The 25,122-nt window shown below is 40.8% G+C and overlaps 1 protein-coding gene across 1 annotated transcript in view; it reads left to right on the top strand.

The window, feature by feature from the left end:
* Positions 1-25,122, top strand: part of KALRN (kalirin RhoGEF kinase) — a 532,592-nt gene that overhangs the window by 355,310 nt on the left and 152,160 nt on the right. The window contains exons 16-27 of the mRNA XM_075028813.1: positions 169-288; positions 3,017-3,235; positions 6,583-6,732; positions 7,663-7,777; positions 10,414-10,529; positions 11,106-11,228; positions 13,770-13,952; positions 15,067-15,185; positions 16,440-16,506; positions 17,420-17,529; positions 19,358-19,427; positions 21,147-21,236. Of these exons, the coding sequence (XP_074884914.1) occupies positions 169-288; positions 3,017-3,235; positions 6,583-6,732; positions 7,663-7,777; positions 10,414-10,529; positions 11,106-11,228; positions 13,770-13,952; positions 15,067-15,185; positions 16,440-16,506; positions 17,420-17,529; positions 19,358-19,427; positions 21,147-21,236 (1,482 nt within the window). The remainder of the gene's footprint in view (positions 1-168; positions 289-3,016; positions 3,236-6,582; positions 6,733-7,662; positions 7,778-10,413; positions 10,530-11,105; positions 11,229-13,769; positions 13,953-15,066; positions 15,186-16,439; positions 16,507-17,419; positions 17,530-19,357; positions 19,428-21,146; positions 21,237-25,122) is intronic.

Raw genomic sequence — 25,122 nt, forward strand, 5'->3', positions numbered from 1 at the left:
TGTCATTAAGGCCTTATCCTAGTGTTTCTTTCTGCTCACTGATTCAGCCTGGGACCACACTAGGCAAAGTACCTTTTTTGTTAGCCAGGCTGAAGCATTTTCTGATTGGTGACTACGTAAACCTTTGCACTAAAGCAACCTTTCCATAAGCACATCCTTTCTTTACAGGTGCTTGGATGGATCAGGAATGGTGAATCAATGCTGAATGCAAGCCTTGTCAATGCAAGCTCCCTCTCTGAAGCTGAGCAGCTCCAGCGAGAGCATGAGCAGTTTCAGCTGGCCATAGAGGTAACACGACTAAGTTAACTTTGTTTCTCCTTACCAGGTGAACATCATACAAAAGGTTATCTCTTGGGCATCAATCATTGCCTGCTTGAAGGAAGGAGAGGAATAAAAACTTTAGAAAATCAACTTATCATTAAACTTGTAATGCAGACAGAGGTTAATAGTGAAATAAATTATTTATCATCTGTAGCTAATTCTTCTGCTGTCAGCTATCAGCCTTTCCATTCATTAAAATGACTCTTACTCATGTCCTGATAATTTCTTTGGTAAAAAAATAGGAAGACTAAAATTCATAAAGAGATCTGAAAATGGGAAATTTAGTGAAGTTTGTGAAGTTAGTTTCTTCTCACATTCACTATTTACAGATCATTTCACAGCATTTATTTATGAATATCTTTGTTACTCGATAAAGCCCTCACATGAAATCTTTGTTTCATTCAGCTCTTCTTTTGTGGACAGCAGAAGAGACATTAATTCAAACCTACAGTCTCAAATAACTTTGAAGAAGAGGAAAGAGGGTCTATTTTTTAAGAATTGCCTGCTAAACTGAGCTTTTGCCCCTACTTGCCCTGGAGTAACACATCTTTGACCTGGCCCTTGAAAACTAATTGTGAGCCAACTCATTTGCCTCACTCACGGGGCCAGGACATGGCAGGAGGAATAGCACCTTCTCTGAGCTGCTTTCCTTTGAATGAGAAGGTAATGGAGGGCTATGGACTCCCCTGAGTAGGGCACTACAAGACTCATAGTTAGGCTCAGTACTTTATATATCTTTGTCATTATGAACAAACCCTGCACTCACAGGGTTTACTCACTCCGGTTGCTAGAAAGGGGGTCCATTGCTTTTTCCTGGTCCTGGTTAACAAGCTGTATATGCTTCCCAGATTATGTTAATTGTTAGCTTTTTACAGAGCAAAGAACAAGTTGGAAATCCCTTTCTGTGGTTTATATATACTTGAAAATAATCAAAAGTAAACCAAACTTTAAACTATGAAAATAATATTTCCATAATGGAGATTTGAAAAGATGCCTGGTTTAGGGAGGGAAAAGTGTCTTTATGTCTTCTGGTAAACATTAAATAAGTCAATATACATTATAGTGTTGCTAGTAAGTATAGAGTTTAAATCTCAGCTAATGACTGTTTTGATCCAGCTCCACTCACAGTAAGGAAGGAGCAGCTGTTGCAGCTCCTAAGGGAAAAGGAAGAAGTTTTCTATCAATTGTGTATGAGCTGGCTGGTACCAAGCTGTGCTGACCACATCTTGGCAGCCATCACCAGACAGCAGTGGGGAACAAGACACCCACTGGCTGTGGTATTGCAGCTTGCTGCCATTGGGGAAGTGCTTGTATTTGGTGGTAAATGCAAATCACAGAGGGAGAAGAGGGTTACGCCACAGTAAGGGGCAAAATAAGTTTTCAAAGGGAGAAAACACTAGATTAAATATTTAAAGCATGTAAAGCTCAATATGGGGAAGAGATCAGCAAAGCACACAGGGCAGGCTGTTCTCTAAAGGCATTCTAGATGTGGAATTGATTTTCAGTTGAAATCCTTTAAAGTCTATTTAAAACAAGTATTACAATTCTAACATCAGTAAAGCAGCTGGATATTAAATTTAACCAGTTGTTCTTGAACATCTTTCTGAATGTTTCTGCAAAGTATTAATCCTTTTTTTGCTAATAGCTTTCTCTACATTGCATTATTCATCGGTGTATTACCAGATGATTTCAAGCTTCTTTCCAGGTTCAAGGATTAGATCATAAAAGTATCACATGAGAATTTGTCAGCAGCAGTTACAAATGGGATGCAGAACAGAGGAGTCTTTGGGAGATTTTAGGGCTTCTGTTCAGAAAATTAAAATCAAATATTGGACTAAGCCATGCCTGAACACAGTTACTCAGGAGGCTGTGAAGGGCCAGGGGCTATTTTCTTCCCAGCAACCCACAGAGGAAGGTGTAACCACCACTCGGTTACTCTGAGAGGAGCTGATGTAGGCTGTGGAATGGGGCAGATAATTCAGTCCTGCTGTAAAGTGGCTACTGAGTAAACTGAGGAACAGTGGAGAAAATGGCTTGACTGCCCCCAGCTCCGCCCTTAAAGGTAGCATAGTGTAGCTCCAATATGAGTGAACTGACTTTCAGAAATGTATCTTGTAGAGGCTGATATTTGTATATCGTTCATGCCATTTAGTAAGGCATCTTCATATCTTTTGGTGTTGATGTTTTGTATCCTGCGGACAGGACAATTACACATATGAGTAAAGCTGCTGATGCCAGCAAACTGCCTGGCAAGAGTCAAATTAGGGTGATTAGGCCCATAGTTTGCCAACTTTTCAGTTTTGCTTTAATATCTGCAAATTGGGGGGGGGGGGGGGGGGGGCAGTCAGCACTGAGTACAGGCTGGGTGGGAGCTCAGCACAGCAGCTGCCTGCACTGGGGTTGTCAAAATAGATCCACCCGGAACCCCACCCCGGGTTGTTGCCCAAGGGGCAGTAGCTGATCAGTGGAGCTAACGCGTCTTAGTCAGTGCTTGCTTGTCCCAAGCTTTAATAACATGCTGCAAATGTGTGTGAATAATTGAAACTAAAATGCTTTGCAGAAAGTAACTGTTAACTGAAGATAACTCTCTGAAAATGTTTCACTCTCTCACATCTCCATGCTCACACCTCGCTTCACCTTTCTACCATACATCTGGCACATCTATACAACCTCTCTTTCTTCCCCTCATACACAGTCCCTCTTTCATGCCACTTCCTTACAGAAGACACACCAGAGTGCCCTACAGGTCCAGCAGAAAGCCGAAGTGTTGCTACAAGCTGGGCATTATGATGCTGATGCTATCAGAGAGTGTGCCGAAAAGGTGGCCCTGCACTGGCAGCAGCTGATGCTGAAGATGGAGGACAGGCTCAAGCTTGTCAACGCCTCAGTGGCCTTCTATAAAACCTCTGAGCAGGTGAGCTGAACAGGGTCATATCTGTGCCATAGCATATCGCTACAGCCTGGGGGTTAGCTCCCCAGTGTATAGTGCAAAGGTCTTGCCTCTCACCAAGATCAGCACAGAGTGTTGAACTGTTCCAAATGCCTGCTCTGCTAATACCACTAAGGAGCAGTGCTCGTTCTCTTTTTTCCTTGAGTAATCCCAAAAGAAGGAAGAGCGTGGCTTCAGTCAGCCCTGCTTGCCCTTAAAAGCTGCCCTTTGTCTTTTTACATATGTTTGCATGCCTTCATCCACACATTAGGTCCATATAAACCTTCCTGTTACCTGAGCAGGGCCAGTGTTGAGCTCTTGGGTGACTCCCAGATGGTAAAAACCAATGTGAGTACACTCTGCGATGTAGCAGTGCTGGTAGGTGTGGGTTTTCTACTCTGACCCTGAGTGCAAAGGGTCTTCTGCCAGCAAGGGATCTCACAGCATTGGCAAAATTAACTGAAAGGACATTTGCTCCATTGGCTTAGCAATGCTAAGCCACACATGGAAACCAAAGTTTGAACTAGTCAAAATGGTTTCTTTGACAGGTATTGTAACAAAAAAAAAAAACCAAAACAAACAAAAGAAGGCAGCAGTCTGCAATAACTTTCATCTTAAAGTTTTCAGTGAAGCAATGTAATTCTTGAAGTTTTGGGTTTTTTTTTTAATTGTACCCTTTCCAACGGGAAGGATTTTTGAAATCCCACCATTTTTCTTTCCAGTTCTCATGATATCAGAGTGAATTTTGAGGAATATAAATTCTTTTTTGCAGTGAGAACTGTTTCCAATTACTTGTTACTTTTTGAGCAGTACTAGCCAGTGTTTTCACTAGTAGTTAAACACCACCATGCTGAAAAAATGCCAAGATATGAAGGGATTTCTTTTAAATCCGTCTGCAACACAGATAATTACAGCAGTAACCATTATATGTTGACACAACTTTACCTCGTTCCAGGTGTCCATGAATTGCAAAACACATTCCAATTGGCTGCTGGTACAATGGGATTATTCATCCCTTGCACAAACAGGTGCCATTTATACTTTAGTCAGTGAGAATTAGTGTCACAGTGTGGATACTCGAATAGCCTTGCCTGATGTAATTTGCTGCAGCCAGGCAGTTCGTGTTAGCATGGACATTGCAGGAACCTGTGGTTTTATACAAAAGGCAGCAGTGATTTCCATTAAATTTTCTATTGTTATTATCACACAGTTAGTTTCTCAATTAGAGAACCAGACATGGGAAGTTTTTTAGCATGACTAAATATATCATTAGGGAAAGAGATTATTTTTTCCTTAACATCAAGTCTGTAGACGATCCTTGGGCCACTTCTTGGTGTCATTTGTTTAATGCATTTTTAAGATTGTTTAAGATGAATTCATTTCTTATAATGAATGTCTTTCACTGTGAAGAGTTTCAAACAGATTTACAGTCCCCGATGCATTTAAGATTGAAGTGAATTACTGCTGGTGGAGGACTGTGAGAAATGAAAACCATTAAGGGATTCATTAGTGCTCTAGACAGTCAAATGTGCTGGCCAAAATATGCATAGCCAGTAATTTATCAATTCAGTCTCTCCTCCTGTTTCCAAGTCGTAGTCAAGCATACCGCAGTGCCCACCAGTTCATTCATTATTTGTGTCTATTCAGCAAATGTTTAGGGCAAAGATCACTCAGTCTTTGAATGCTCGTAAACTCACTGCTGCAAGTAGTCTGTTGTCTTCTGGGCTGCACAACTATCTATGGTCCTTAACAGTCTGCACCCTGACTGGATGACAGTGAATTGAATAATTTACTGGATCCTGAATTCTCCAAGAAAAAGCAGCTAAAAGGGTGGAGAGACTGTCACAACCAGCCAAATTTTTTCATGTCGATCTTCCCCAAGCATACCATGTTCTTGATATAACTGGTGGAGCCCTGGCTTTCAAATAGCCCAGTTTCTCTGTGACTTCATTGACAGCCCACTTTATATTCATTTCTCTCACTGTCTTAACAGAGAGATGATATTTGCATGTGGAGGGACCATCCTTTCCGGAAAGATGTGGATCCCAGGCTGTCCATCTAGTTTAATTTTTTGAGTCACTAAAGCCCAATAGCGTGCCAAAGTTTTCAAGAAGTGAAATGGAAATGCTTTTCTGTGCCTAAATAACACATGGGGCACTTGCTCTCCAATAAGTGTTTGAGGGTGAACACTGGTTTGCGTCCAAGAAGAAGATGATATCAGATTCTCAAATGCATGAGGTCCTTGAACAGCCTGGCAGCAGGATAAGCTGATCACTTCACCTCAGCTCACCAGTTTTAAAACAGAGTTTGATGTATTCATGAATGGAGTTATATGAAAATGGTCTGCAATACTGGGGAGGATTGGTGGGTGATGCTGGAATCTCTTCCAGACTATGCTCTTAATCATGTGAGGTCCTCTGAATTATAACTGTGTTCATCCAAATGTTGCAGGGGTGAGCAAGAAAAGGGTGAACGTGGTTAGCTGGACACCTAGCAATAACTGACTGGATCTTGAGTAATCTTAGCAGTGGAGTGTGTATGTAGGACAAGCCCTCTGAAAGAGAGCAGGAAAGTTCTAAATATTCTGGAAAACTTATGCAGTTTTTTCAGTGTCTGCACAGGCCACTGAGTGTATTCTCGGGATCTGCAACGCAAAAGGCTCAGCCTTGTCTGAGGCCACTGCACACACAATTTTCAGATTGCGATGGTTTATTTACCTTATTCCCATTATTCTACCAAGATAGAAGATATGTGTGTAAGCCCTGTACAGTGGAACACCTGCATCCACCTAGGTTATGACACTGATTTAATGTCTATTGGTTTCCATCAGTCTTTACAAAAGCTGTATAGGGAGCAACTAACATGCAGCTGAAGAGAATTAGTTCCAGCTTCAGACTTTGTTTCAGGAAAGTATTTAAGCATGTGTTTTTCTTTAAGTATGTGCTAAGTCCCTTGACTTCAGTGGGATTTAAACACATCTAAAGCACCCTTCCAGAACAGGGATTGTTTCCTGAATGATCCACTGGGGCCAGACTGACCCCTGCCTTGATTTGACCTTTTGAGCTTCTCCCCCATTATCCATTGGAAGAGAAGAAGGATTTATCACCCTTAAACCAGATGAATTGCATCCCAAACAGTAGAGGTCCCTGTGCGTAAGAAGAACTGCTAGATCATTCTGTCCAGGACCTGTTTCATACCCAGTTATCCTCCATGCCATGGTCCATAGTCCAAAACATTTAGATTTGAAATGTCATTGGTCATAGACTTTTACTGAATACATTCCTCCTGATTATGGTTGTAGATAACGGAATTGTGCTATGGGCATGTTTCAGGTGTGCAGTGTATTAGAGAGTTTGGAGCAAGAATACAGACGGGATGAAGACTGGTGTGGAGGTCGAGATAAACTTGGACCAGCAGCTGAGATAGACCATGTCATCCCTCTGATCAGCAAACATCTGGAACAGAAGGAGGCTTTTCTCAAGGTCTCATTTTTAGTTCTCTAATAAATCAGGAAAACTCCCCATTAAATAGTCAATTTAAAGCAGTGTTGGTGAGTTTGAGAGGAGGCTCTGAGGCGTAATTCCAGTTCAGCTACTGGCTGGCTGTATAAACTCTGGGCCAGTTTCACACTGGTAATAAGCCTTATCATCAATGCATGTCTTGGAGAGATGTCATCAGGACTAATTAGGTGGCATTTGCATTGCACTTGTAGGATGTTAGTTGCTGTGCTGGTTCAAAGTTCAGATTCTCAAAATTGCATATGGTGAGCATTATAAATGACAGGTATTATACAGCATTTTGACGTTGGGTTATACAAACCATTCAGCATTTCAGATTCTGTCCTCCAAGCCAATAACTGAAGAACTACTAACAACTGAAGCAATTGTGTCTCTGCAGGGCAGCACCAGGGTGGAGACAGAGATTTCCTCCTGCCTTGCAGGTGCTGCTTTGTAAGAACTGTGGAGCTGACAAGTCAACTGACAGCCAGCCTCCTACCTTCCACTAAAACTGATATATAACATGAAACTACATTTGCAGGCAAGGCTTGAGAAGTTATGCCTCTAGATTGTACATTTTTTTGAAACAATGAGTATTTTTCTAGAGAGATGGGTTAGCTTTGGTTAGATTGAAAATGTGTGATGTGCTAGCTCTTTACAACCGGTTGTTTTATTATTTTTGTTAATTTGCCTTAATATATAAAATCAGCCACTATATTCAAAATCAGTCATGTTTTAATACATTTATGAGGCTGTTAGTTTATTAGCTGAGTTTATTGACTCTTAGCTGAAGATCTCATGTTCCCAGATGAAAGAGAACTTCTCCCTGCAAAATAAGCAGAGAACTCCTTGGGTACCCTTTGCTTTTTTTGCTCATCTTTACTGATTCTTTTTGGTGGGGGCTGTTTTTCTTAGGCCTGTACATTGGCACGAAGGAACGCCGAGGTATTCCTCAAGTACATCCACAGGAACAACGTCAGCATGCCCGGAGTAGCAAGCCATACAAGGGGGCCCGAGCAGCAAGTGAAAGGTCGGTGCACTGGCTCAATGACAGCACTAAAGTTTTGTTTGCTTCCCACTCTGCTGTGTGGTCATCCTAAAGTTTGTGAACATGCTGAGAAGGCACCTTACGTTTTGCCATCTGCTGTCACTAAAATGATACATGTGCCTGACACCTTTAGCGATAGTAGTGAGGTCTCTCAGAAAGTGACCCCTCCTCTGCTATACAGAGGGGTTCTTATACAGAACTCTGCTGTTGCAAGTGGTAGTGGGGGGAAAAAGGAAAGGGGTTTGAAACATGGGCTGTCTCTGGCTTCTCTTGTCCCTGGGAGTGACACTGCGCCATCCTCCTCATGTAGGTTGTCAGCTGAGATGATCGGACACTATTTTGCCTTAATATCTAAAAATGCATAAACAAACAAACATAGATCAAATACAAGGTCTAGATGCATCCTGTTGCTGCTGAGCACTGGAAAACAATGAACCCCAAACTTGTTTGTCCCTAGGATGGATCTGCTATTTTTTTGTCCCTGGAGTCCTGTTTGATGTCCTACCACATCAAACAATCACCAGCAAAAGTATCTGCCTGTAGTTACTTTCCTTTGGTCAAAAGAGCACTGTTTACAATCAGATGATACATCTGAGATGTTTGAAATGTTTTCACTCTTCTGCTTAATTAAACAGTTGTTAATCTGTGCCTAGCAATGCTGCAACGTGCTGATAAGAATGAGCAAAGTGATTCTGCAGAAATAAATTATTTTTGTTATTATTATTGGCTTTCTTACAAGCTGCAGAAAGATACAGGTTAAAAGCAGTGCAGTCATTATATATGTGGGAGTGATGGGAACTTTGGTTGTACACAGAAGATGAAAATGGTGCTACTGAAGAGATTATTTTCCTTCCTTGCTTTCAATACCAGTTCTTCAATGTTAACATGACTTTGTTCAACTTTTTCCCACTACTGTGTCAAATGCTTGTTCTTGTTGTGGACTTTTGTTCCCTACAGTTGAAAACCATGGGAAAATTAAACTGTGACTCAGCAAGTGCTTAAATAGGCGCCTGATATAAGCTTGTGAGTGTTCCTCACTGAGCTTGTTTGAAATGACTCACTTATATAAAAAACAGCTTGTATATTAGTCTTTTTCTAAGCCAAATGTGTAATTCTTATGCTTGGTGACTCTATCCACAGAAAATCTTTGAAGTGGACACTTTAGTTCAGAATAAAAGGACATTTAGTAGGATACTTACTTTGCTTCCAAACCAAAGTCATTATTACTACAGAACAAAGTTAGTTTTATTTGGCATAAACTGTTTATTCAGAGACCTGATCTAGAGCACCCATGAGAAGCTCCAAGTTCCTTTTGTCATTCAAAGTTCCCATTGTCCTCAGCAGGGACTGGGCTAGGTTTTGCAATTAACTTAAGTATTACCATTTTTTTGACCATAATCAGTGTCACACTTGTAAATGGGGAGGGATACATCCAAATCTGTTTGGTGCCACCAGTGTTGATACATAAGCAGTGAACATCGGTACACTCAGAAAGGGCTTAGGGTGAGAGAGGTTATTAACAGGTGCTGTAAATGATTCTAAGTCACTGTAAGTGGTTGAGAAGCCAGACTCAATGTTTTAATATAAAAGAGCATAGCTGCTGCCCAGGCTGCGTGTGCCTAAGCCCCCTCTAGTGGCTGCTCCACTTTGAGGCTAGGGCAGGAGGGCTGCCTGCCTTACCTGCCCAGGTAGCTACCTGAGCTCCTACCCAGACATGGCTAGGATGAGCCACGTTGCTGCCAGCTACACATGACTTAGCTCAGTTTAAATAGAAAAACTCGGGTTTAACTGAGGTTTATGTTAGTGATAAAGTGTAAAACTCTTGCACTCTCTCTCTGCATGTAATCTTTTCAGTTAAACCCATGGTACTTTTAAAGAGTTAAATCACGTCCTTTTATCGAGTTGATACAGTCTGGCCGAGCACTTGGGTTTTGAAGTAGAACACGTATGTCCTAGACGCCAAGGAGTAGCAGGTCTCCTGCCAGTCTCTTCCTGAATCTGGGTGTCCCTCAAATGCCCATCACACAGAAAACAGTTTAGAGGACCAAAACCACGCCTCAACCCAAAATCATAGCCCAGCAGTAACTTCACGGGGAGCACAGAGGGTGGTCAGGCAGTACAGGTGTACAAGAAACCTTACCAGGTATGTCAAACTGGGAGCTCAGGTCTGAATTAAATTCAGTCATGACCAGAGCTCTGCATAGGACAGTAGGCATTGGTGGCAAGTGCTGGGTAAGCAACATACAGGGCAGAAAAAATGCAACTTCTTCTGTGTCAACCAGTACCAGAATCCTGAAATAAGCAACAGAAGAGAATGAAAGGACTAGAAATCATGTACCCCAGTGTATTTACTGGGGTAAATCTCAAACTCTGTTCTAGCATCTTCTCCTTTACCAGATAACCCTGCAACTTTTTGTGTGGTGTTTTTTCTGGTTTTGTTTTTGTTTTTTTAAAGCAGCCCCTTTGAATCAATGCTTGTTTTTAAGAAGTACAGTCTCAGGGGCTCTGCTCTTGGGAATGCAGTCCAGGCAGAGTGAGTAAATTCAGCTTTTTGTGGCTTATTTCTGTATGCACTCACAGAATCACTAATCATGCAGGCATTTTCCTTTGCCCTACAGCCATTCTGAGTGAGCTGCTGCAGAGGGAGAACCGGGTCCTTCACTTCTGGACCCTGAAGAAGCGGAGATTAGATCAGTGCCAGCAATACGTTGTCTTTGAGCGCAGTGCCAAGCAGGTAGTGTAAAAACCCTACTTTGTCTTTCTGTCCTGGCAGTGTGTAAGTATTTCTTGTATCCATGTAATGCTTCTGTGTGGGGTTCCTGTTGCAATCTCAAGTTGTATTTAAAAACTGTAACTTTTGAAAACTTGGCAAATGTAGATTTTTTAAAACAATTTAAGAAAATTCCAAAACCTGACAACAATCAGTATTTTTGCCAGGCCAGATTAATTTCTGGATTTGTTCATTTGTTTGAAAATAAATATAAGAGCAAACTTGTTTTACTGAGCTATTACTGAACGAGAAAACTGCTTTCCCTGTGTGCAGATTTATCTGTATATAGGTAGAATTCCCTACACTCCTTTTTCTTGTAGGAAACATACACCACCTTTTGTATCCTCTCCCACCTGCTTTGATTACTGTATTCTTTTTATGTGTTCCTAGAAAGTGTTTTAGTACACACAGTATTAAGTCCCGATGGATTTGATATCCTCTATTTGGCAGATGGTTTTTTTTTTTTGGTCAGAGGATTAGTTCTTTAAATACAAAGACTGTTTGTTTTGTCTTTCCTTTTGTTGTTTTTGACATTCACAGGCCTTAGACTGGATCCAAGAAACAGGCGAATATTACCTCTCTACTCACAACTCCACAGGAGAATCAGCAGAAGAAACTCAGGAACTCCTGAAGGAATATGGGGAATTCAGAGTACCTGCCAAGGTAAACAGTGGCTTTAACCTAATTATGGCATCTGCCTTAGTCTATGTTTATGATCCTGTTTCAGTGCCTTAAATCTCTATAGTAATATTCTCTTGATTTTGTATTTTCCTCCTGACATTCCTAGCCCAGAAGCTAAATGTCTTTTGAGAACTGTGATCTTTCATTTTTAGGAAGACATAGGCACAAAAAGGAGGTTTTCTCCCCCTTGGTCTGTACTGGTTATGGAGCATTTTTGTTCTGATGAGAAGGAAGAGAAAGTCCATTTGCATACCAACTTCACAGCAACCTAATAAGACATACCCTAATTTTATCCTTAAACAATCACACAAGAATGGTATAGAGTAACTAATTGATCAGAACATATCCAAGGTCATCTTGGATTCCCTGTCTCTTTCTTCTGTCATTACAACCACAATTTGTTTCATTAATTCCAGCTGGGTTGATCATAGATGATCATTTATCTCATTAGAAATAATCTGCTGATCCCAACAAAATGCTTTAAATAAATAGATTTGTAAACTTCAGGGTGAACATTTTTTAATACAAAGCTGCATTACCAAGAATCTATTAATTTATATGGAGCAATTCTGAGAAACCTGGTGGGGTTTACAGAGGAATGGTGATTGGACCTGCTTCAGACAAATTAATTCAAACCATAGGTAATTCACAGACAGTGAATCCACAGGGGTATTAACAGTCACTGATAAGGATCTAAATTGCAGAGTGGGACTGCAGCAAGACCATGGCTTTGGTATTATGTAGCTTCATTTCACTGTATCCTGAAATTGATCTTCTGTAATCCTTAAATTCCTCATTAGGCTGTCCATGCTTGCATGGGTTTGATTCACAGACTTTGTGGTGTTCTTGTCCCCTTCCTTTTTGCTTAGCTTGCATGTCTGCAAAAACGGAGATAACTAGCAGTGGATGGAAATTAGTTTTCTCAGACAGGACCTGTACAACATTCCTTTAACAGTACTTCTGTAACCACCCATAATCAGTCCGCCTGAAATCATGTTCCAGTTTATAATGTAATTTTCATCAGAGTAGTCCTGATTCATCCTGAAATTTCCAAACTATTTCTACTCTTGACTTAGCCTAGGATTGAGTTTTATACCTTGTTTCTTATTGACCATTACTGACTGTTCCTTACACTGATGCATCTAGTTTTGCTCCCTAGGGCTGTAGTAAATCACTTTCTTACTGCTGGCCTAGAATATTTTCATTGCCATGTGCAATCTGGTAAATGCATGTCACTCCCAAACTAAAGTTATTCTCAAATTAAGCTGTAACTGAAAGCCTTCCTGATCCCAATAATTTTCTGGCCAAACCAATTGTTTGGAAAGCAAAAACACTAGTAGCTTTTGGGAACGAACACCCTTTAAATATAACAGGAAATCAGATTTTTACTTCTCCATACCTAGCCTTGCTTAAGGACTCAATTAATTTGATATGGTGACCTCTGATTCAGCTGTTTATTTATTTTGGTGGTGAAGTTTCTTGAATTTAGTTTTGTGTTTGAAATCTCAATGTTTTCTGGTCTGATATGCATTTGTCCACTTCTGGCCAGACTGCTGATAATGTCAAATACCTGACAGCATGTCTTGCTTCAGGCAGAGTGGAAGGTTCTCCCCATATCTGAAAAGCAACTTGCCAGTACCTCTGGGGATACGACTGATTCTCCTTTTGCTTTTGAGGATTAACATGTGTGTTATACATGTCTGTATGGTTGATATCTCAGTTTTTATAAGCATTTTGTACTTGAGTTGGCTCATAGGGCCCAGGCACCTTCAGTTCCTGGAATAGATTTGGAATCTAAGCTAAAATTTATAACTAGCTCCTTCGTGCCAGATTTGCACAAAGCTCCTCAACGTGGAAAACGATAGTGACTAAGGAGCAGTCAGAGACTAAGTGGCATAGAAAAGACCTCTGGAAAGTTTGGGGGCTCAGTGTATGCTTTGGAGTTCAGGCATCTTCTAGTTTGTAATGCTCTAACTAGAACTAAAATACTGATGGAGGATTTTGTAGTAGATCAGGAATTTGGATTTAAATTCTGTTTGTTTCTGAAACAGGGTAGTAGTCACTCAAACTCCCTTCCCAGACTGATAAGTGGTGTATTAATGACCTGTCTACACAGGTCTGCTGAACCACCTAGGTACAGATTCAGAGTAACTTGGTGTATTTTATGAGGTGTGACTTTTAAATCCTGTCCTCTACTCTAAGTCTCACAAAAAATAAGTTTTTGGTTATGGGAAGGAAGCATGTCTAACTTCCAACATGTTTTCCTTATGTGTTTGTGTGTGTGTGTGGTTTCAAAAACTTGACTTTTTCTATCTCCTGCAGCTTCATAAGTGTCCTTATAAAAATGCCATTCCTTTCATGTTTTACTGGGCAAAGTGTAAAGCATCTGATTCTGTATAAGATGAATTACAGGCACTCTTTAATGATGTATAAAAAATTGCAAGCTGCTTCTGACTGCTGTGTGAATTAAAAGCAAAGGAAATAATAATAATGCAACATAACCGAGGACCATATTTTGGGCAGCAAACAAAGGAGAAAGTGAAGCTCCTCATCCAGCTGGCTGACAGCTTTGTAGAAAAAGGACATATACACGCCACTGAAATTAGGAAGTGGGTCACCACTGTTGACAAACGCTACCGTGACTTCTCTCTCAGGATGGGGAAATACCGCTACTCCCTGGAAAAAGCCCTTGGAATCAATACAGAGGTACTGTAAGTCCATGTCCTGCTGGGGTTTTATACCAAAGCTGAAAGTCACAGAGGGAAGTGAAGGCTATAAATTGAAGTATGAATGCTGAAGGTTATCATGTATCCATTAGAAACACTTAAAACCCAGTCAACCTACCTAGCTAGCGAAGCTCAGAACTGTTTCTGAAGAGAAAAAAATCTTTTTGTGGCAGATCAGTGAAATGAGGAGGAGACAGATGAAGATCAGAAAGGCTTTCTAAACAAATATTTGCACCATTCTCCAGGACACCATACAGCTACTGCGAAGGAGGGGGAAACACATTATTTGAATAAAAGTCTGTGTTAATTTTAGCATAAACCATAAATCCTGCTCTCATGCCATAATTTTAAGTCAATCTCAGGCTTTGACTGTAAATTTTTATTCTCTGATCCTTTAACTAACCAAAAAAATTGATCCCCAACCACTTCATCTCTGAGCTCTTTTAGGTGAAAGAGAGGAACACAAGAGAAACAAAAATTAGAACCTACTGCTATTCCCTTGCCACAATATTAAGGGGGGAGTGCCAGAAGCAGAAACACTTAAAGACCTTTCAGTCAACCGTCCCTTGAAATTAAGTATCAAAGAAAAAGAAATAAATTCCCTCAGTTACACCCTCAAGGTACCTTAAATGTACTGTTCCTTGTAGGGTCTGTAGTTTACACAAGGTTACTAACCACAGTCTGGAAAGGTATTTCCATGGCAGAAGACCATTAGAATTTGGGATTGTCTTTGCATAGTGCTCTACTTTATCAGACTATTTATGAAGTCCCATACTAGGCAATTAATTTAGATGTGAAGGAGTAAGGTAAAATTTAGACACTTGTCATCAATACATATTCCTAGATAGGAGTAACAGTGAAGATGATAATAAATCTCATAGTTGGTGGGGTTTTTATGATTTCTCTCTCACATTCTTACCTTCTCCCTTCTCGCTGTAGTTTTTCTAAATCTCTTTGAATTTCCTTCTTTCTGATATTGGTATTTTTATCTTACTTTTGTCCCTTCTTATCCGTTTGTTCTCATGAACATCCTGCATTTTACACAACAAGTAAGATTACAATGAATTTAAAATCTGTACTGTCATTTTTTCTAGGATAACAAGGACCTAGAACTAGATATTATTCCAGCAAGTCTTTCAGACCGGGAGGTAAAACTGCGAGATGCAAATCATGAAGTCAATGAAGAAAAAAGAAAGTCAGCCAGAAAGAAAGAGTATGTCGCTAAAGGCTCACAGTCTGCCATGGAACATAATCTAAGAGTGATTCTATGATATTTGCATGACCAAACTGACTGACAGTCCTATAACTCCTTCCAGCTGTGGAGCTATTGAGATAAGTCTACAGGTGTAGGGCAGAAGTTGTGACTTGTAGGCTAGAGAATTTCAGAACATAGAGGTTGAATTTCTTTTGGTTTTAATCAGAAGTTACTTTTGGAAAGGAAAAGGAGTGAGTCAAGCACTTCGATTGGACCCTGATGTCATGGAGATGCTCATTGTCATGATTTCTCTCTGGCTGTACATGAAGAGTAAAATGAACAGGAAAAAATGAAAAGCACCTTTTTGTGTCTAGGTATTATCTAAAGTCCAATGACATCCAGAGGAGTTAACTGGGTTTCAGTGAGACAAGAGTTCACTTGAAGTTTAGGTTCAAATTTCAGTGGGTGTAGAACTGAGACAACTGGAAAAATTTCATACTAGAGGAAATATTTGGAGACTGCTTGTTGCACTTAAATCTAGAAACAGTCTAATTTCACGGTATTTTATCTTCATTTTTGTGTGAGAATATTCTGGAAAGCATTTGTATATACAATCCTTCTCAGCCCTCTGAAATTGTCACTACAGCACATAACCTTGATAAGAAACTGTTTCTGCTTTAGGAACAGTTGTTACACTTGGTCTGCCTGCGGCACATTTTAAAAACATTGGGCATTTCAACTTTGAGATGCCTAGCCTCAGGCATTACAGATGTGGTTGTTGGGCTTCCTAGCAGTCTGGATTTTCTCTGGTTAGATACCAAGCTGTTGAAGCCTCTTCAAAGTAGTGGTGTCTCCCAAATCCATCTATATTGCCACTGAAGGTCAAGTTTCAAGGTGACTTACCACTGACTATTAGTGAAGATGCAAGCGTTGTTGGTGAATCTCAAGTCCTTACTCCTGGGAAAAAAAAAAATCTGAGAATCAGTTGACTGTTAAAGATGGGCATGTAGATAGTAAATCACAACTCAGGGTTGCAGAAGTACAACTTTATAGAATTTTATGCAGAAAAATATTTAGAAAATAACCCTGCAAGGGACTAGAATATGAAGTGGTGTTTCGTTCATGGAGCTGAAAGGTGCAAAGTAAGGCAGCTGAAGGTTTAGAGTGGAAGTACACTGATTCATTAGGACAACAGAAGGATGTTTTGTTTTCTGTTCATTATACAAATGCTTATAATGTCCAAAACACCTGAAATACTTTCTTTTTTTCCAGATTCATTATGGCTGAGCTGCTTCAGACTGAAAAAGCTTATGTCAGGGATTTACATGAATGTTTAGAGGTAAGTTACGGCCCAGGATGTCTCCAGTATTTTCAGGAAGGACATGGCATCCTTTGAGGCAGTGATGTTCACTGTACTGCGAAGGCTGACCTTAACAAGAGTTTGTATAAGGGTACCACCATTAGTGGCTAGCTGCAGAGCTGTGTCCTGCTGGTGGTGGGAGCTGGGTGGGCAGAGGGAGCTTGTCTCCCCGGCAGAACTGTGCCCTGTGCTCCTCACACTTGGCTGTAAATGTCTGCACCTCCAGGGACACCTGGGTGGGCCTTTATTTGCAAAGCTGCACTCACCCCTGCAGAGTGAGCGCAATGTTCTGGGACTCAGTGAAGAGTAATACATTTGCACGCTGACCTGAAATTTGTTGGTTTCTAGTCTTTTTTGAATCATGGAGCATTTTCTTAAGAATCACATCTATTCCTTTGAATCATCTCATGCTAGAGAAAGAGCTGGATTTGCACTGTCAAATATCTTGCTTAGCTCTACAGCAGGGTGTTCCTGAAGGGCACTGTGATATTCAGGGCAAAAAGCAGAGTGTATTTCAGTGAAATCTGTCAGCTTTCACATTTCTGCAGTTTGAAAGAGATTTTTATGTATGTAATGCTACTGAAGTGGCACATCCAGCTTATCTTTCAACTGTTTCTGCCTGCAGTTTTTGGACACCATCAGTTGGACAGCAAAGACAGGTGGTGTTGGCATGTTCCTGCTTTTTCCTCAGACAACTTTTAAGTGTCAGCACTTTGAATTTCTCTGGAGAGCTTTCTGTGACACTGGAACATTTAACTTTTTTTTAGCTTGTTTGTTTAGTCTCAAAGTATGTAGTTCCCTTGTCAGCCTGTGCCTTTGGCAATAAAATGGGGAGATCTAGTCTTTTTCACTGCATTTATTCACAAAGCTAACAATTGCTGGTGTCTTCCAGACTTACCTTTGGGAAATGACAAGTGGAGTGGAAGAAATACCCGCTGGGATCCTTAATAAAGAACACATCATCTTTGGCAATATTCAGGAGATATATGACTTTCATAACAAGTAAGTTTTCCTAACAGTTCTGTTAATGGTTACTAAGGAAACCAAAGGCATGTGTATACCTATACATCTACGTGGTGTCAGCAGTGAACGCCTACAGTACAATGCACACAGGAGTGTAAAGTAATTGATCCAGATTTGCAAAGTAATGTTTGATTTCTTGTTTTGTTTCTCTTACAAAAAATGAATTGCATCTTAGTTTAAACTTCACCTTCAGCTGATTAACAATGTTAAAGTCATACTATACCAATTCTTTGTAGTTCTATACATGCTTTCCATCTCACAGCACTACATCTAGTCTGGAAGGTTGTCTGTCAAATATAGGATCTCTTGGAAAACACGAGGGGGAAAAAAGGAATGGTTGACATGAGCTGGGTGAATAAGTAGCTTTCCTGCCACTTCTTGGAGACTCTCTGTTTTTAATCTGTACCTAACTATACTCCCTTTTATCATGATAAGGCTGTGTATCAGGTCAGCTTAGAGGGCATTGTTTCCCTGCTATAATGTAAATGCAATAGCAGTTATAAACTTAACATTTAGGGGTGCTGAATCCCACAAGTTCAGCCTGAATTTCAAAGTCTATAGTTAAGTTACACATCTAAACCAAAGCAGTTTGAAAAACAAATCAGAAAAACCTTCCCTGTTGAAGTTCTGGGAGACTTTCAGTGCGTTAGCCAGATAAATACGCCATCACATACACATAAATATGGTCATCATGTACACATAAATATGGTCCAGCAGAGGCTGCCATATGCATGCTTTTGTGCAATCAGCTTCAAAGCATATCAGGATAGTAGATTCAAACTACGTATTACATTAAAAAGGCCTTTAAGTAATAGATGAATTGAGTTCCAGCCCACAAGAATTGCCCTGTCATACAGGTAAATATTCCTCTCCCATTTAAAACTATGCTAGGATCACCCAATTGCCTTCCCACTTTCCGTCTCTTTGTGGTGCTATATTTTCTTTTTAGTGACCCTGACTGATGCCATCTGATTACTCTCCTTTTTGACTTTCCCTTGCTCCCAGCTACCACCCCTTCAACTGTCAGTCATGCCCCTCAGCTCCCTGCTGCTGTCATTTCTCCTTTCTCTGACCCATCCTTCTCCAGCCTGCTGCTTCTGCATAATCCTTTTCCCACTAAAACTTCTAGCAATGCTAAAATAAATTTCCCCCCTGCTTGTCTCCACCAGCATCCTCCACAATCTTCTCCTTTGGCTGGTGATGTTAAGGCATCCCCCAGCTTGATTCAGGGCTGGGGAAACAGCACATTCACTTGCTTCTCCTTCTGCAACTTCCATTTCACATTCCTCTTTCCATCCAGACATTGTACAGGCCTCTATCTGCAAACAGAGATGTCACTCATGGTACAAGGTGTCAGGAGAGAGCTGATTATAAAATCTGTATTTTGGGAGTTTACTACTTACCTATGAAGTGTCAAGCTTATTTAAATTGTGCTTTGCCCAGTGTGCCAAGTTTGGTGATGGAAAGCTGGTAGCTTTGGGCTTCTCTTTTTGCTCTTCCTCTGAACCACTGCACAAGATCTTTTTGAAGATTTATGATCTGGTTTTTGAATATCACTTTCAGTCCTGAATACACTGACCCCCTACTAGGGATTGCTACCTTTTCCTTTCTAGTGGAGTCAGGCAGCACTGCTCAAAACCCACAGAATACCTTGGCAAGGACATACTTTTTTCCACTGGCAGGACACTTGATTAGCCTCGTAATCAAGATACAAGTACTGATCATTAGCACTGATTAACTCATTGGTCATTCTGCTTCTCCTGGGTATTTGACTGTAACTAGTTACATCGGTATCTTCTTTTTTCAGCATTTTTCTAAAAGAACTAGAGAAATACGAACAACTGCCTGAGGATGTGGGCCACTGCTTCGTCACCTGGGTAATGAGGCTTCTTCTTTTCATTATTTATTCAAATTAATTCCTCCAGCACAGACAGAAACAATCTGGGAATTGGTGCAAGGGTTACATCCTTAGTGATAAGTGAGATTAGGAGCTAATCTGGAACTAAGACTGCTTTGTCCGTCACCTCTCCCAGGGTGAAACGTTCCCTCCCTTAACTCTTCTCCTGAGCAGTGGTGTGAAGGCTTTCCAGAGCCTCCCTCCTTGTCCTGCACTGACCAGCACAGCTCTTACATCTGCTGGTTCCTGTTTAACAGGACCTCCTCGAATCAAACCTGTATTTAGGGGTGACATTCATTTCTTTGTGAAGGGCCCTGGGAGGACAGACATTTAAAATCTTAATATACCTTCCTTAGAGAATCTTAGTTATGCCATGAGACCTCTACAAAGGTGTGAACAACATATTTTATCAACATTTTTCTTCAGAAGTTAGTGTCAAATTTCTGAGCCACTGTGCTCTTTCATTCCATTACCCAGTGCCAGGATAATTTTCAACAGGACTTTGAAATGTTGATGCTAAGAGTCTTCATGGGTGTAGAAGGCTCCAGGAATTGGCTACAGTAATTTATCTCTATGAAAACTATTTTCTTTTTAAAATATTTACCAGGCAAGTCAGCCATCTTCATGTTTTCTCTGAAGGTTTTATTTTTATTTCAAAGCTGGGAATTAGTACTTTAAAAGTCATTATGAAAAATGTTCACTTATCAAAAAAAAAGAGCATGTTTGGATGATTTCAAATGTTTTTTTAATTTAAAAACATGACACATATTGATGAAATGGATTTAGAAATATTGTTTACAAAGGAGAGGTTACCTATTTATGAAAGATGGACTTATGTATGTATCATTCTGTGCAAAATCTTCATGGTATTTTTAAGATACTATCACATCATCTCTGGAATAGTACATGTCCAGAGCTGTGTGTATGGTTACAGACATACATACAAAGCTGCCTGCCCAATTGCAGGGTCCTGTTATTTAGATAGCTGGTATAAAAAAGGCAATAGTAATAAAAGGAGGCCATCTTCCTCTTCTGTTTGCCTGCCTGCCTCTCCCTGAGACCAGAGTTCAGTAATATGAAGCTACTCTAAGGCATAAGTGCACAGATGCTTTTAATTTCCTCTTAAAAATAAATAAATTAGGAAATGAAATGCAAAACACTCCTAGTACAACATAAAGTTTGAGCCATTAAAGTATGAATGAAGGTAGGAAAGGCAAGTTTGGGCCAGGCATCACAAATCTGAGCCAGTCTAAAGTAAAAAAATGTTGGCTCAAGCCAGTTTAAGCTAGGTGAGTGTCTTGCCCAGAGTTTCTACATTGGCTTTATCTGCAAGTAGGTGATAGAGCCAACACCTCATGACTGAGTTTTGAGACCTGCAGACTTTTGGATACAATTTATGTAACATCATTACAGCTCTTAGAAATTATTTTATAGCTGGATTAAAGTTTTAGGCCTTCACTCTGTGACACTTGTTAAAGAAAGCCTCCCATAGCTGTTACATGGTGCACCTCATTCTGCTCAGAACTGCTTAGGTAAGGCATGAGTTTTCTACAAGTCTTCTGTTCTTAATTTGCAATTTTTCTGTTGCTTTGAGAAGTGGGGGTTTATCACCCGTATTTATCCTGGTGAGCCTTAATGAAAGACTGTGCAAGCAGAAATATAGCTTAACTTGCTTTTCCCTTGATGTTTGCTTTCACAGGCAGATAAATTTCAGATGTATGTCACCTACTGCAAAAACAAGCCTGACTCCAGCCAGCTCATCCTGGAACATGCAGGGACTTTCTTTGATGTAAGCAGCCATTGCCATTTTCCCTTGGCATGCCTAGTGCAGCTGAAACACTTCCTCTTTACGTCTGAGCAACAGGTTCCTTTTTGTGCTTTGGCATTTGGGTTTTTCATTCCACTGCAGGTATCACATGCTGTGAAAACTGATAGGCTGTGGTGTGATGTGTAATCTTTATCAGTGTGACAAGTTGGTTTTAATGGAGGCACACATTCTTATGGGAACTTTTGTGCATTTTTCAGACCTGATCCTTTCTAAAGATCTGGTTTAGATGTACTCTCTACCTCTGGGTTTTGTGGTAAAATGAAAAGCAGATCCCATTATATTTTATGACCTGAAAGCTCTAAGTCCAGAATAAGATCCTGTCCTCCTGTTCTGCAAATTTTACCCAACCTATTAAACATTTGCTTCATCATGCTAGTAAGGGACTCCACTGACTGCAATTAGACTATTTCCCTTGCAAGCGCTACACCTGGTGCTAAAAAATATGCAGGCTCCAATCCCAGTTTTGTAGGCTGAGAAAGATCTTTAAAGTTTTTGAGTAATTTTGAACTAAGCTTTCCCTCTGATTTCTGGAACCTCATCTGTTTTGCCATGCTTGTCTGCTAGCTTATAGCTTTAATTAGTTGCCTTTCTGAAAAAACGCTAAAACCTTTTTTCCAAAGCATTGAAAATCTTTTTACAAATGTAACCCCTCAGCAGCATCCAACCTGTGATGTGTTTGGCAGCTGACATGAATCAGCTCCTCTGGGCTTTGCATGTGTCAATGGTTATAGCATTTCGATTAAACTCAACACTGAAAGACCTCACATGAGGCAGAAAAGTGATGAACACGTTTTGCCTTGTTACCAACTGGTTTAAAAGTAGAATTGAACTGAAAGGGATTTTCCAGGAGGTGGCGCTTGAGCCTGTTGAATGGTTTGTACTGTTTGGTGACTGGGGCGGGGGGGGGTGGGGTGAGCCGCGTTGGGTGTCTATCAGTGGCGTTCGCACAGGTTAAAAGCGTTTTCTTTGCAAAGCTTTTCCAATTCAGCGCAGTATATGGGCTCGAAACCTGCCTGATATTGTTTAAGAGTGAATATTCGTGTGTCAGCATCTGTTGTTTTGCAAGGGGGCATGTTTTTCTTCCATTGGTGGGAATTTTGCTGCGCTACCAAGTGGTGCTGGTGCAAGAAGAGAAAGCTGTCTATCTGCCCCCCCAAATCCCCTAGGAGTCACTCAATCTGAGCGACTAAGGTAGTGGAAGTACCTGTAGATCCTTCTTATCTTGATCTTGGAGTGGCAGCAGTTAAGTGACAGGACAGGGGACAGTCTGGCCTGAGGAATACAGAGCAAATGGCTGGTTCTTTTCTTCCAGGCAGAACCTGGAATTTCCCAAAACACCCTGATAATAAGAGTGAATTATCCAGAATAACACCCCTTAGTAAGAAGCCTGCTTGAAGATGACAAGTGTACAACCCCTCAAATTGCATAAATCGTCATAGAAAGCCACCTTTGAGGTGAAAACAAGCAGTCCCAGTAATCTGTCTGAACCCTTCAAGTCTATGGAAAAATTGCAGCTTCAGGGATCATTGCAAGGGTTAGCTAATTAGGAGAAGGAGCAAAGAAAAGTGATATATCTTGTTTGAAACTGTGAAGAGAATTAATAGCGATGCTATCGTAGCTGGGACGTTCTAAGGACATAAGTGAAGCCATATATGTAGAGAAAAGCAGTTTCTTTTCTTAGACCAGTTGATACAAGTGGAAAATTATGCACAAACTCTCATTCGTGAAACTTGCCTAGAAGTTGTTGGTATGGTTATATTAGCTGGAAATTGCATAGGGAATGGAACTAGTGTGCTTACTCTTTCATAATTGCAGTAGACTCATTCATTTGATTCTTTCACTTTTTGTATCTGTCTTGTTCATTATCTGAGAGTATTACTACATTACTTATAACTGCGTTCTTCATTCAGTAGTTTCAAAGATAAATGATGCTTCCTATATTTAGTAATTTTTAATATTTGTAATATCATATACTTCAGGCTAGCAAGATATATTTTTGATTACCAGCATGTGTTAGCCCTCAGCTTCAGCTGGTGGAAATCAGCATATTATTGAGGTGATTTTAGTGTCTGTTATTTAAGTGAGCTTTGGTCCTTAGGACAGAGTTTGGTTCAGTCATCTATACACCACACGGCACCTTTAACTTGCATGACCAGCATTTACAGAGTGGAAGATGGTAAAGCTCATTGATTTTGGTAGCATTGCAGAGCGTTGGGTTTCTGCACGTTCTTGGATAGTTTCTCTGCTGAGCTGGAGTGTCCCTTAGGAAATGGGCAGAGGTGCAAGCAGGATCTCAGTTTCTCCTTAGTAATATTTTTTCTGAAATTGCTCACCAAATATTTGTGTCATGCATTACGAAACCTAAACATTTCATGAGGGTTTCAGTGTTGAATCCGTCTACTCAGCAAGCTGTTGGTCTGTACACCTGGTTCAGGATGCAGTTTGTCCTCGACTAAACAACTGTACGCAATTAGACTTATCTTAATTTATGAATGTCTTTAGACATTTGATATAAAATCTGGGCACTTTTATCACTGCTTCATGGTAAATTCAGCGATTCTTATGGTATGGAATTGTATTTAAGTATTCCTGTCTCCATGTTGTCCATCCAAGGGCCTCTGAGGGTCCTGTGCTGCCCTATGCATTTTTGGTGTGTGTCTGGGATTCTGCCATTGCATGTAAGACTACACGTTGATCCTGTTCTATAGCTCATCTGGTTTGCAACACACAACTGTCAGTACATGGTGCCTGTCAGATACTGTCATTTCTTCCAGGCCCTTGGGACAATTTTCCACCCAAGGAATAACTGAAGTTGTGTCTAATGGTGAGCCATGGTGCGCTATAATGTGAGCCAAGCTTGCTTTAAACAAGAAGCAGGCAAAGTAGAGAGCAGAGAGCCCTGTGACTAGCTTGCTGCTGAAACTTGTCAGCTATTTCAAAGCTAGCTCAGGTATCTCTGTGCTTCATGTTACTTAGAGGTGTGTAAGAAATGTCTGCACTACCATGCTCCACCCTGCACAGACCTCTCCAGTTTCCATCTCCACCCACAGTAAGTCCAGACCTCTCCAGTTGTTAAAAAGCCAACCCAAGACATACTCCAGCGGGCTGCCATCTTACTCCAACACTTCAGGGACCAGAGGGAGGAGCTGCAGGGACAATGTCCCTTTCCAGCAGTGTACTTGTCTGATTGCCATGTAGCAGTGCAATTGCTTCCCTGCTGCAGGTTCCCGTGCAGCAGGGACAGCTGTCACTCCATCAACCCACTGTGCCTCCACACAGTCTGACCAGGGAGCATCCTGGTGGAGCAAGGAATGCCCGAAGGGGAGATATCTTGCTGGGAGCATGCCCTGCTATTCGGAGAGCTGGGAGGAAGCAATAGCGTTAAATTCATTACTTGGATCCTACAAAAACAAGCGTACTTAGCCAGCTCCAGGAGGTTCACAGACGTGGCCGAGGTCTTGCTGGCTCTGGCAGTTACTAATTGAATCCTAGCCATGTGCTCTGCAGACTCTGTCCCTGTTTGGAGCCAGGCATGACTCAGCTTCATGCAAACTCCATTAACCCACACACAGAGCCCCTTCCCTTCTGGGTCTCGTTCGTGCCACCGGAGAGATTTTTTTCTAAACCAAACTTGCCTAGTACCAAAAAAAAAAAAAAAATCTGTTGGCACATTGTGTGAAAAGTTGCTATTTTTGCATCCCAGCTTAAAGATAAACACTGGAGCTAAAAAACCCAGTAACCTCCCTAGTACTCAGCAGAAAATCAGACTGTATACAGAAATAAAATCTCCGTTCTTGGCAGTTCTTCCCCCTTCATCTTCTGTAACTTCTTCCCTTTACAGCCTCAA

This window comes from Buteo buteo, chromosome 5, assembly GCF_964188355.1.
Source record: "Buteo buteo chromosome 5, bButBut1.hap1.1, whole genome shotgun sequence".
In the NCBI taxonomy this organism is placed as follows: domain Eukaryota; kingdom Metazoa; phylum Chordata; class Aves; order Accipitriformes; family Accipitridae; genus Buteo; species Buteo buteo.